General features: G+C 45.2%; 1 protein-coding gene across 1 annotated transcript; it reads right to left on the bottom strand.

Annotated features, from left to right (window-relative positions):
* Nucleotides 1–9,010: 9,010 nt before the first annotated feature.
* On the bottom strand, nucleotides 9,011–12,928 carry LOC311107344 (tumor necrosis factor receptor superfamily member 11B-like; the record flags this gene model as incomplete). The annotated part of the gene is made up of 5 exons (XM_084149829.1): nucleotides 9,011–9,447; nucleotides 9,957–10,078; nucleotides 10,304–10,489; nucleotides 10,623–11,028; nucleotides 12,917–12,928. 5 exons carry the CDS (start codon nucleotides 12,926–12,928, stop codon nucleotides 9,178–9,180), a joined length of 996 nt encoding a protein of 331 aa, XP_084005955.1. The 3' UTR covers nucleotides 9,011–9,177.
* Between the last annotated feature and the right edge of the window lie 256 nt (nucleotides 12,929–13,184).

Consider the following 13,184-nt stretch of genomic DNA (forward strand, 5'->3'; position numbering starts at 1 on the left):
TGTGAACAGAACAATGAGCATCTCTGAGCCACAGTCAGACAATGCAGCTACTTTCTCTTCCCGGTGTGTTCTGACAGAGCATTCTCCTGCTGATTGACTGCTCCATGCTGACTGCGCCATGCTGACTGACTGCTCCATGCTGACTGCTCCATGCTGACTGCTCCATGCTGACTGCTCCGTGCTGACTGCTCCGTGCTGACTGGCTTCTCTGTGCTGACTGGCTTCTCTGTGCTGACTGCTCCATGCATGTAGAAGAAATGAGATCTTCCTTCTACCATCACTCCCCTGTTCTATTCTATTGCATTTTACTGTAATGTGGCATTACATGATGTTATGTCAGCCCTCATTCCCTCAGTCACACCATCATCACGTTGCATTATTGTTCTCATTGGGGAACTAGCCCCAATACTCTTCTGCTTCTACAACTTTGTGTTACTGTATTGCTTCAAAACATAATTACATAATGAGGACTGGGTATGAGTGTGATCTTATCAGGAGCTGGTAGATCAACCTTAATGATACTGGACTCTAAACGTCTGATGTCAAGTTACACAACTCTAGTCGGCTATTGAGGGTGAAAGTCACCAAGCCGAAGCCTATCACTGTGAAACAGAGGTCCTGTCTTCAGCCATGTTCTTATTACATGGGGTTTGGTGTAATTTGGTATAATGACACGCAACTAAACTAGTACCTTGAGTCAGAATTTGGCCAGCTTCCTTTCATTACAATTCAATCAGGTATTTATTTACATTGTAGGCCTACATTATTTACATGTTAACACAGCATGTCTACAGGGTTACAGCTAGGTAATTACATTTTAGTTACAGTGTAACTTCTTTGGTATGGTATAAAGGCAAATTACTGCAAAGTGTTAATAAGATATCCAATCAGCAATGAACACACACCATGCTTTAGGGCTATATAATGAGTTGTAATTTAAATAAATAAAAAGCTGGTGTAGGCCAATCTGATGTAGTAGCTTAGGGACCCAAAATAACCTAGACACACACATCCCTGCCCTCACGCATGGGGGCCATGGGGTTTGAAGGAGTTGAGTTGCCTGATTGATATTACACTTACACGGTGATTACCAAAGTAAACACAAAAACATACAAAGAGCGTCTGAAGCCGCAATCGGCTATGCCTGAGGTTTCCAAACGGTTAGAAATACACTGACTGGTTTAATAATACTGTAGCCTAATACAATGGGAGGATGATTTACTGGGATAAAGATACGATGTAAAGGGATGAAAGACAAACAGACAGACTACTCTGGGATGCCTCTCTATCTAAACGATTTTTCTGCTATTATACGATTTTATATCGCTAAACCCAGCCAGTCTGGCTATTGAAATTATAGACTAACAATGGAATTCACAGAATATAGCGTTTCTTTGTTGGATGGTTATTATTAAAATATCAGTAAGTCAACACAATTTAGCTACAATTTGTCACACAGTAAAAATCCCCCATTATTACAAGCCCATGGATTTTCCAAGAGCACAATACAATGTATGAAATAGCGGGTAGCCTATACTAGCTAGTAGCTACTGTAGCAAACCGTTTTTCACATTTCTTACCAAGCAGTTCTTTGGGGACCTCTGATACTTCCTCGCTCATTTTTGCAGTCTTCGGTCGACGATAATATCCAACGGAAAACACGAAAATACTGTGTGTCAATACTTCAAATAATAAAATAACGGTTGGATACAACAGACAGATAGTCCTGCTCACGAAGTGTCAGGTGCCGCTCCGAACGCTCGGTTACATGTTTCCCTCCCCTCGCGCTTTCGGTAAGATGTATCCACATTTGCCTAGGCGCATATCCCTCCGTTTCCTGTCCGCTTCTAAAACTCAGGATAGGAAAATCATACATTGAGAAATAACAGATTTCCTCAGAGAATCCACTGATTAACGGCTAGTAGATGACACCACTAGGGCTCACCTCGCGAGAATGAACAGCCACCGGAAGAATCACACACCCTCAGAGCCCTCGTAGTACGCTACAGACCGTGATGCGCGAGCCCCTCCTCTCATGCGATGCCGGGGCGGCTGTGGCTGGCTGTAGACCGGTCAGGGAGCGCAGCAGCAGGCAGGAGAAGAGGACATCTGCTGGCGCTGTGTGAAGCTACATGCTGTAGTGTGTATTACTGCTGTATTACTTAGCAGATGCTCTTCTCCAGAGCGACTTACATGAGCAATTACGTTTAAGTGCCTTGCTCAAGGGCACATTGACATATTTGTCACATATTCGGCGTGGAGTGGAGGGTAGGCCTAGCGATGATGACGATGAGGGGGAGGAGGAGGAGGAGGAAGAGGAGGAAGAGGAAGTTTATGATTATGAAGATGATGAAGATGAATGTGATGAAGATGATGGGGAGGAAAAGGAGAATGATGATGATGATGGGATGGATGATGATGGTGAGGAAGAGTAGGATATTGAGGAAGAAAAGGAGGAGGAGGATAATGATTATGAAGCTGATTGAGATGAGGAAGAGGAGGAGGATAGTGGTGGTGGAGGGAGGGGGAGGAAGAGGAGGCGGAAGAGGAAGAGTATGGTGGTGGTGGAGGGAGGGGGAGGAAGAGGAGGAGGATGGTGGTGGTGGAGGAGGGGGAGGAAGAGGCAGAGGAGGAGGAAGAGGATGGTGTTGGTGGAGGAGGGGGAGGAAGAGGAGGAGGAAGAGGCAGAGGAAGAGGATGGTGGTGGTGGAGGAGGGGGAGGAGGAGGAGGAGGAAGAGGATGGTGGTGGTGGAGGAGGGGGAGGAAGAGGAGGAGGAAGAGGATGGTGGTGGTGGTGGAGGGGGAGGAAGAGGAAGAGGAGGAGGAGGAAGAGGATGGTGGTGATGGAGGAGGGGGGAGGAAGATGAGGAGGAGGAAGAGGATGGTGGTGGTGGAGGAAGAGGAGGAAGAGGCAGAGGAGGAGGAAGAGGATGGTGGTGGTGGAGGAGGGGGGAGGAAGAGGCAGAGGTGTTATTGAGGATAGTGAGCAAGATGGAACATAAAGTTGATAATCACACCTCAACACCTTGACTTCAATCTTAAATCACTGAGTTACCACAGGACAGGAGTCCAGTCAGCACGTTCTGTTTACGTTTTTCTGTATTATTTCTAAGAATGTATATGGATTCATCCTAATCTAATTTACCAGACACTTCCTCCCATTGCTTTCTGCAATTAGCCTTGGGAAGAGGTTAGATTTCTACAGTGATGTCTGTCTGGTCAAAACACATACAAAACAACGAAAATGTTTATGAATGACAAATTATTACTTAATCCCGCCAATAGATGGCAGTAAAGTGACAGGTTTTGATCAGGAGTCCCACGTCAGACTCCTTGGACTGAGCAGAGGGGATGAGGGTTCCATATTCTTGAGTGGTGATTTTCTCATTTGAAACTAGTGAGAAGGGAGCTATTTGGTGTGCTTCTCCAATAGGTTCCATTTGGTTAGTTGTGTTGAGAGCAGGGTTCAAATTACAGGTGGGCTGGGGGTACAGGGCACAGCCATGAGTGTCAAAGATATACTGTATATGTTGGGCACCCCAAGCACATGACAACCTCACTCGGTATAAGGTTGAGAATCATTGTTTTGGCTTTGTTGATATCGACACTGTCCCCTTAGAAACAGAAGACGGTAAAACTATCAGCCATGCTGTGTGCGCGCAGGTTCACTGTCTTTCTCTGAGTGCTACAGGCTATAATCTTGCAGTTGCTATTTATCTGCTACTCTGTCATTTGATCCGTTCGCAGCAGAAGACATACAGTGTATTATCCCCTAAAGCTAAAGGGCTGGAACTGAGCTTATTGTGTCCTGTTTAACGAAGTGTGCTGTGTGTGTCCCAAATGACACCATATTCCCTATATAGTGCACTACTTTGGATCAGAGCCCCTACGGGGCCAGGTCAAAAGTAGTGCACTATATAGGGAATAGAGTGCCATTTAGGATGTAGTCTGTGTGTTTATTCCAGAAGGAGAAATATGTGTTTTCCAGGCATTGTGGTCAGACAGAAACACAGTCACACTTTCACAAAAAATAAAATGCAGCAACAAAAAAAACGTGGAAATTAGGGTGACCGTGTTTGGGACCAATTTGGAACGTTCCGAGTGTTCCAGCCTCCAGCTTCTGAAAAAGAAAGAAAGAAAGAGAGAGAGAGAGAGAGAGAGAGAGAGAGAGAGAGAGAGAGAGAGAGAGAGAGAGAGAGAGAGAGAGAGAGAGAGAGAGAGAGAGAGAGAGAGAGAGAGAGAGAGAGAGAGAGAGAGAGAGAGAGAGAGAGAGAGAGAGAGAGAGAGAGAGAGAGAGAGAGAGAGAGAGAGAGAGAGAGAGAGGATATCCATTGTTTATCATGTTGGAATTAAGCAAAAGTAGCCAGAGAGAGAACAAATGTTCTTTGACATGTAGAGGTTTGGAACTGCATCTCAAATGTAACCCTATTCCCTATATAGTGCACTACTTTTGACCAGGCCCCATATGGCTCTAGTCAAATGTAGTGCACTATATAGGGAATAGGGTGCCATTTGGGACGCAGCCCTGGACGACATCACCCGGGGGTTTCTGATCAGAAAGTCCTGAAGTTAAAATAATTGTTTCAGTTCTGTTCTCTCTCCCTGAAATTCTAATTGTACAGACAGTGGTCAATGACAGCCAGGGGTTGTTTGGACTATTTTAGAAAAGTCTATTTCAGACACTCATGAATAGATTTAGATTTAATAAATTTATGTTGTTTTATGTCCCAAAAATGTTACAGTGATTACTTACTAGAAATTGTGAAGTGTGGGGCTAAACATGTATGACAAACAGGATGGAACTCACTTAAGAGTGCAGGTCTGGGACACAGAGAAACAGACATTCTTAAAGAGACAGATGACTGGACCTTCATTTACCCATCATTTCGTCATTTTTTTCTCTCCATCATCTCCAGTTAAAACGTTTAACATTTTACTATGTGGTTTGTCTGCTCCGCTTCCATCCCTAATGTGTTCTGCACTTGTTGGGCTGCTTGGTGAAGAATGAAAGCACGGTTTAGTGGCCTCTCTGTGTCAGGTTTGAGGTTTCAAACATCTGGTTGAGTAGTCACTTCACCTCCATCAGGGGACCCTATTAGTTCACTCACACATACACACACGCACATACACACACGCACACACGCACTCTATTGATTCAAAGTTCCTAATTTGAGGAAAATTTGAGACCCAGGAACCAGACACGACGGTGGCCTGACCTGGTTGCCTTCAGCAGTCAGACACTGTGACCTCACCATCTCCCCCCGTTCCCCCCTATAGAAATACATAGTCGGCCATATTGAGTTACCCCATTAGTTTAATTCCAGTCAAATTGCTATGGTCAGAGGGGCTTTCCCCGTTCTAGTAAATCTATTACTATATGTCACCTTTACCCTGGTTATAGTAACGTTGGCCATAAACTCAACCCACCAGATTAGCTTTACCACAGTGTGTCACCTCAATTGTAGAGGAGCCTTGTAAAGAAGAACAGGCATCAATCATGCTAGCTAGCCTGTTGTTGACATATTGCATGGTGAAGGTTAGGGTGTTGGATGGAGAGAAATGTTTAAAGGGGTGTCACCTCTTTGCGGGTGTATAAAGAGTTGACTATTTGTTGACAAATCATGCTTTATATTCTGTTGACACGAGGCATGGGGGAGGTTTGGGGGACAGAGAGATACGAGGTGACTCCTTGTTGATTTATATCTGTTGACAGGAGGCATGGGGGAGGTTTGGGGGACAGAGAGATACGAGGTGACTCCTTGTTGATTTATATCTGTTGACAGGAGGCATGGGGGAGGTTTGGGGGACAGAGAGATACGAGGTGACTCCTTGTTGATTTATATCTGTTGACAGGAGGCATGGGGGAGGTTTGGGGGACAGAGAGATACGAGGTGACTCCTTGTTGATTTATATCTGTTGACAGGAGGCATGGGGGAGGTTTGGGGGACAGAGAGATACGAGGTGACTCCTTGTTGATTTATATCTATTGACAGGAGGCATGGGGGAGGTTTGGGGGACAGAGAGATACGAGGTGACTCCTTGTTGATTTATATCTCTTGACAGGAGGCATGGGGGAGGTTTGGGGGACAGAGAGATACGAGGTGACTCCTTGTTGATTTATATCTGTTGACACGAGGCATGGGGAAGGTTTGGGGGACAGAGAGATACGAGGTGACTCCTTGTTGATTTATATCTGTTGACAGGAGGCATGGGGGAGGTTTGGGGGACAGAGAGATACGAGGTGACTCCTTGTTGATTTATATCTGTTGACAGGAGGCATGGGGGAGGTTTGGGGGATAGAGAGATACGAGGTGACTCCTTGTTGATTTATATCTGTTGACTAATCATGATTTACGGTGGGGAGAACAAGTATTTGATACACTGCCGATTTTGCAGGTTTTCCTACTTACAAAGCATGTAGAGGTCTGTAATTTTTATCATAGGTACAGTTCAACTGTGAGAGACGGAATCTAAAACAAAAATCCAGAAAATCACATTGTATGATTTTTAAGTAATTAATTTGCATTTTATTGCATGACATAAGTATTTGATACATCAGAAAAGCAGAACTTAATATTTTGTACAGAAACCTTTGTTTGCAATTACAGAGATCATATGTTTCCTGTAGGTCTTGACCAGGTTTGCACACACTGCAGCAGGGATTTTGGCCCACTCCTCCATACAGACCTTCTCCAGATCCTTCAGGTTTCGGGGCTGTCGCTGGGCAATACGGACTTTCAGCTCCCTCCAAAGATTTTCTATTGGGTTCAGGTCTGGAGACTGGCTAGGCCACTCCAGGACCTTGAGATGCTTCTTACGGAGCCACTCCTTAGTTGCCCTGGCTGTGTGTTTCGGGTCGTTGTCATGCTGGAAGACCCAGCCACGACCCATCTTCAATGCTCTTACTAAGGGAAGGAGGTTGTTGGCCAAGATCTCGCGATACATGGCCCCATCCATCCTCCCCTCAATACGGTGCAGTCGTCCTGTCCCCTTTGCAGAAAAGCATCCCCAAAGAATGATGTTTCCACCTCCATGCTTCACGGTTGGGATGGTGTTCTTGGGGTTGTACTCATCCTTCTTCTTCCTCCAAATACGGCGAGTGGAGTTTAGACCAAAAAGCTCTATTTTTGTCTCATCAGACCACATTACCTTCTCCCATTCCTCCTCTGGATCATCCAGATGGTCATTGGCAAACTTCAGACGGGCCTGGACATGCGCTGGCTTGAGCAGGGGGACCTTGCGTGCACTGCAGGATTTTAATCCATGACGGCGTAGTGTGTTACTAATGGTTTTCTTTGAGACTGTGATCCCAGCTCTCTTCAGGTCATTGACCAGGTCCTGCCGTGTAGTTCTGGGCTGATCCCTCACCTTCCTCATGATCATTGATGCCCCACGAGGTGAGATCTTGCACGGAGCCCCAGACCGAGGGTGATTGACCGTCATCTTGAATTTCTTCTATTTTCTAATAATTGCGCCAACAGTTGTTGCCTTCTCACCAAGCTGCTTGCCTATTGTCCTGTAGCCCATCCCAGCCTTGTGCAGGTCTAACATTTTATCCCTGATGTCCTTACACAGCTCTCTGGTCTTGGCCATTGTGGAGAGGTTGGAGTCTGTTTGATTGAGTGTGTGGACAGGTGTCTTTTATACAGGTAACGAGTTCAAACAGGTGCAGTTAATACAGGTAATGAGTGGAGAACAGGAGGGCTTCTTAAAGAAAAACTAACAGGTCTGTGAGAGCCGGAATTCTTCCTGGTTGGTAGGTGATCAAATACTTATGTCATGCAATAAAATGCAAATTAATTACTTAAAAATCATACAATGTGATTTTCTGGATTTTTGTTTTAGATTCCATCTCTCACAGTTGAAGTGTACCTATGATAAAAATTACAAACCTCTACATGCTTTGTAAGTAGGAAAACCTGCAAAATTGGCAGTGTATCAAATACTTGTTCTCCCCACTGTATATCTGTTGACAGGAGGCATGGGGGAGGTTTGGGGGACAGAGAGATACGAGGTGACTCCTTGTTGATTTATATCTGTTGACAGGAGGCATGGGGGAGGTTTGGGGGACAGAGAGATACGAGGTGACTCCTTGTTGATTTATATCTCTTGACAGGAGGCATGGAGGAGGTTTGGGGGACAGAGAGATACGAGGTGACTCCTTGTTGATTTATATCTGTTGACAGGAGGCATGGGGAGGTTTGGGGGACAGAGAGATACGAGGTGACTCCTTGTTGATTTATATCTCTTGACAGGAGGCATGGGGGAGGTTTGGGGGACAGAGAGATATGAGGTGACTCCTTGTTGATTTATATCTCTTGACAGGAGGCATGGGGGAGGTTTGGGGGACAGAGAGATACGAGGTGACTCCTTGTTGATTTATATCTGTTGACAGGAGGCATGGGGGAGGTTTGGGGGACAGAGAGATACGAGGTGACTCCTTGTTGATTTATATCTATTGACAGGAGGCATGGGGGAGGTTTGGGGGACAGAGAGATACGAGGTGACTCCTTGTTGATTTATATCTGTTGACAGGAGGCATGGGGAGGTTTGGGGGACAGAGAGATACGAGGTGACTCCTTGTTGATTTATATCTGTTGACAGGAGGCATGGGGAGGTTTGGGGGACAGAGAGATACGAGGTGACTCCTTGTTGATTTATATCTCTTGACAGGAGGCATGGGGAGGTTTGGGGGACAGAGAGATACGAGGTGACTCCTTGTTGATTTATATCTCTTGACAGGAGGCATGGGGAGGTTTGGGGGACAGAGAGATACGAGGTGACTCCTTGTTGTGTGTGCATCAACATTCACTATTTGTTGTCGGCTAAAATGATTCACTTAACTGTCAGTTTAAATTTGACATATTTTTCATGTTGGCTGTTATTAACACTAGAACCACCGTGTGCAGTAAAAGAGAAGAGAGAGACCGAATAAAGGTGGTGTTATGGCTTTAGGCTTTAGTATGAAAAAGGACCAGCTCTTTTCCTGAGGACTGACATTAGTTTCATTATTTGACCAGGACAAAGAAAACACATTGTGCAACCATGACTGATCAGTATTTTGGAAGTCAGTTGATAACCAGTGAACACACAGCCATACAGTATATAGCACAGTGGTTTACAGTAGTAGATTCATGATCGTTGTAGGCTATATGGTACTGTGTCCTATCCGTGAGTTATTCAGATTGAGAAACTTCTTCTACATCACAGTGAGGTGATGAGGTCACCACGTTTCTAACCAAGTTACAATCAGAGGCTTCCTGTAACTCCCTCATCTTCCTCTCTAGTCTCTCTGCCATCACACTCTGATGTGTCTTCCTCAGTATTTCCGGTAGACTCCTCAGGTCTTCCTCTGAGGCATCCCTGATCCAGTCCCTCACCTGGCCCTGCAAGAGGCCTCTCTGGGCGGACTGGGAGAGGCTGTTGGGCGGGTGCTGCTGGTGCTCCTGGTCAAATAAAATGACATTATTTTATTTAAATTGCATTTAAAATCGCAGCACATTTTCAAATAATAAAATGAAGGAGATATACAACAACAGACGGCAATACAAGAGAATAATGAAATCACATTTAAAAAGTCTAAAATAATAGTGAAATCATTGATTAAAGGCCAGGTTAAATGTATACCTCTACTGTGTGTGTCTGTACTTGCTATTTAATTAGGATCCCCTTTATCTGTTGCCATAGCAGCAACTACTCTTCCTGGGGTCCACACAGAACATGAAACATGACATTATACAGAACATTGATAGACAAGAACAGCTCAAGGACAGAACTACATCAATGTAAAACAAGAAAATATAACTATAAAGGTTCTGTACTGACTCAATACTGAGAAAAATAAGACAGAGACCTACTATTCTAGTCCATTTATATTTTCATACATTACATTACATTACATTCAGTAGCATCTATCAGTACATACACACACAATATTTAGGTCTGTCCCTCTAACCTGATGCTCCTGCTCCTCCCCGCTGGCCATCAACCTCCAGACCAGCCTCCTCAGCTTCACCACTCTCATCTTGTGATGAGCGAAGAAGTCAGGAAGGAAAGTTCTGAGTAGTTTAAACTCACCTGCAAACGAGGAAAAAGGAGATTTGACTGTTAGTAATATTAACGTAATACTAATGTATAATACCAATGTAATGCAAAGTATACTAATACTTCCATTACATTTCATAAAAGCCTGCAGTAAATAAAATATAGACCACCAATTCTGTTTCAGTATTTGGGTTTGAAACACACCACAACTAAAAACACAAGCCAATATCAAGATCTAGTCGATAATGTGATACCCACCTCCATCTTTGAGTTCTTCACAGGAAAGGGCACAGAGGTTGTCATGCCAACACGTGCCACTGAGGACGGTCTTCCGCCCCAGTGACGCGCAATCGGTGTGATTTACGCATGGCGCGCGCGAAGGAGAGTTGTAGGAGAAGGAACCTTGAGGGCATTTTTCACACTCTGTGTCCGTCTCCGTCGTACCTGTGGGGTTATTTGAAATTTTAAAACAAATGTATATTACTATTTGTCCGTTATAAACCATTATTCTATCTATCTCCAAAAGAACGTGATTGCGCAAAGAAGGAAATGGTGATCTGTCTATTCCGTTTCTTACCTCTCCGTTTCACCCCGTGGCCAGAAGGACACTCCGTGTGTCTGATACAGAAATCGGCGTTCCAGTAATATCCTCCTTTGCACTCACACACCCTGTCATTGAGAACCGAGCACTCCTCCTTGACCACCTGGTGCTCCCCACAGAACGTGCTGCAGTACAGGCACTTGGGCAGGTAGTTCCAGTACTGAGTGTATTGGTTTGATGGACATGACGTACACACGGTCTGTGTGGTGGCTGTGCAGTGCGCAGACATATGATGGCCAGGTGGACAGCGATTACAGGTGAGTAACTGGCCGGTGGTGGGGTCCAGGTGGTGGTAGGTGGTCGGGGTCTGACTTTGAAGAACCTCCATCATTGCGCCACAGCTGAGATCAACCGCCGCCAGCACTACGAGGATTGGGAACAACTGTAAACATGAGAAAATAATGCACTTAGTTTAATGCACTTTGTTTAGAGCACGTTGTGACAATTGCTGATGTAAAAAGGGCTTTATTAAATACACTGCTCAAAAAAATAAAGGGAACACTTAAACAACCCAATGTAACTCCAAGTCAATCACACTTCTGTGAAATCAAACTATCCACTTAGGAAGCAACACTGATTTACAATACATTTCACATGCTGTTGTGCAAATGGAACAGACAACAGGTGGAAATTATAGGCAATTAGCAAGACATCCCCAATAAAGAAGTGGTTCTGCAGGTGGTGACCACAGACCTGGCTGATGTTTTGGTCACTTTTGAATGCTGGCGGTGCTTTCACCCTAGTGGTAGCATGAGACGGAGTCTACAACCCACACAAGTGGCTCAGGTAGTGCAGCTCATCCAGGATGGCACATCAATGCGAGCTGTGGCAAGAAGGTTTGCTGTGTCTGTCAACGTAGTGTCCAGAGCATGGAGGCGCTACCAGGAGACAGGACAGTACATCAGGAGACGTGGAGGAGGCCGTAGGAGGGCAACTACTCAGCAGCAGGACCGCTACCTCCGCCTTTGTGCAAGGAGGAGCAGGAGGAGCACTGCCAGAGCCCTGCAAAATGACCTCCAGCAGGCCACAAATGTGCATGTGTCTGCTCAAACGGTCAGAAACAGACTCCATGAGGGTGGTATGAGGGCCCGACGTCCACAGGTGGGGGTTGTGCTTACAGCCCAACACCGTGCAGGACGTTTGGCATTTGCCAGAGAACACCAAGATTGGCAAATTCGCCACTGGCGCCCTGTGCTCTTCACAGATGAAAGCAGGTTCACACTGAGCACATGTGACAGACGTGACAGAGTCTGGATACACAGTGGAGAACGTTCTGCTGCCTGCAACATCCTCCAGCATGACCGGTTTGGCGTGGGTCAGTCATGGTGTGGGGTGGCATTTCTTTGGGGGGCCGCACAGCCCTCCATGTGCTCGCCAGAGGTAGCCTGACTGCCATTAGGTACCGAGATGAGATCCTCAGACCCCTTGTGAGACCATATGCTGGTGTGGTTGGCCCTGGGTTCCTCCTAATGCAAGACAATGCTAGACCTCATGTGGCTGGAGTTTGTCAGCAGTTCCTGCAAGAGGAAGGCATTGATGCTATGGACTGGCCCGCCCGTTCCCCAGACCTGAATCCAATTGAGCACATCTGGGACATCATGTCTCGCTCCATCCACCAACGCCACGTTGCACCACAGACTGTCCAGGAGTTGGCGGATGCTTTAGTCCAGGTCTGGGAGGAGATCCCTCAGGAGACCATCCACCACCTCATCAGGAGCATGCCCAGGCGTTGTAGGGAGGTCATACAGGCACGTGGAGGCCCCACACACTACTGAGCCTCATTTTGACTTGTTTTAAGGACATTACATCAAAGTTGGATCAGCCTGTAGTGTGGTTTTCCACTTTAATTTTGATGGTGACTCCAAATCCAGACCTCCATGGGTTGATACATTTGATTTCCATTGATAATTTTTGTGTGATTTTGTTGTCAGCACATTCAACTATGTAAAGAAAAAAGTATTTAATAAGATTATTTCATTCATTCAGATCTAGGATGTGTTGTTTAAGTGTTCTCTTTATTTTTTTGAGCAGTGTACATTTGATTGATGTAAAGGTTTCAACTACCATAGGCTAGGGGCCACCAATTAATTAGTCAACATTATTGTAAAATTTACTAATAATCACAAACAGCTTTTTGGTCATGGGAATATTAGATTGTTGTCACAGCATCACATTCCCATTGTACAATATAGCTAAATATTTTACTTTAAATGTTGCAATATATAAATAATGTTTTAAAAAGGAACATCCTTGTACTTTAACTCTATTACTGGATGTATCATTATCCCATAATCATAAGTGTCACTCACCATGTTGATGTTGTCTCTTGTCCAGCTGTAAAAGGACTTGATACTGGGTCCTTCTCTCTGTCCTTTATTGTCAAACGTGGAATGGAAAGAGGAAGGGGAGGAGACTTAGGTATTTGACCAGTCAGGGATGGAGACATATCCTCTATTAGTGGCCGATTCAGACCTTACCATCCTTTATTGTCAACCGTGGAATGGAAAGAGGAAGGAGAGGAGACTAGGGTATTTGACC

The sequence above is a fragment of the Coregonus lavaretus genome (assembly GCF_964263955.1).
Source record: "Coregonus lavaretus genome assembly, chromosome: 3".
In the NCBI taxonomy this organism is placed as follows: Eukaryota; Metazoa; Chordata; class Actinopteri; order Salmoniformes; family Salmonidae; genus Coregonus; species Coregonus lavaretus.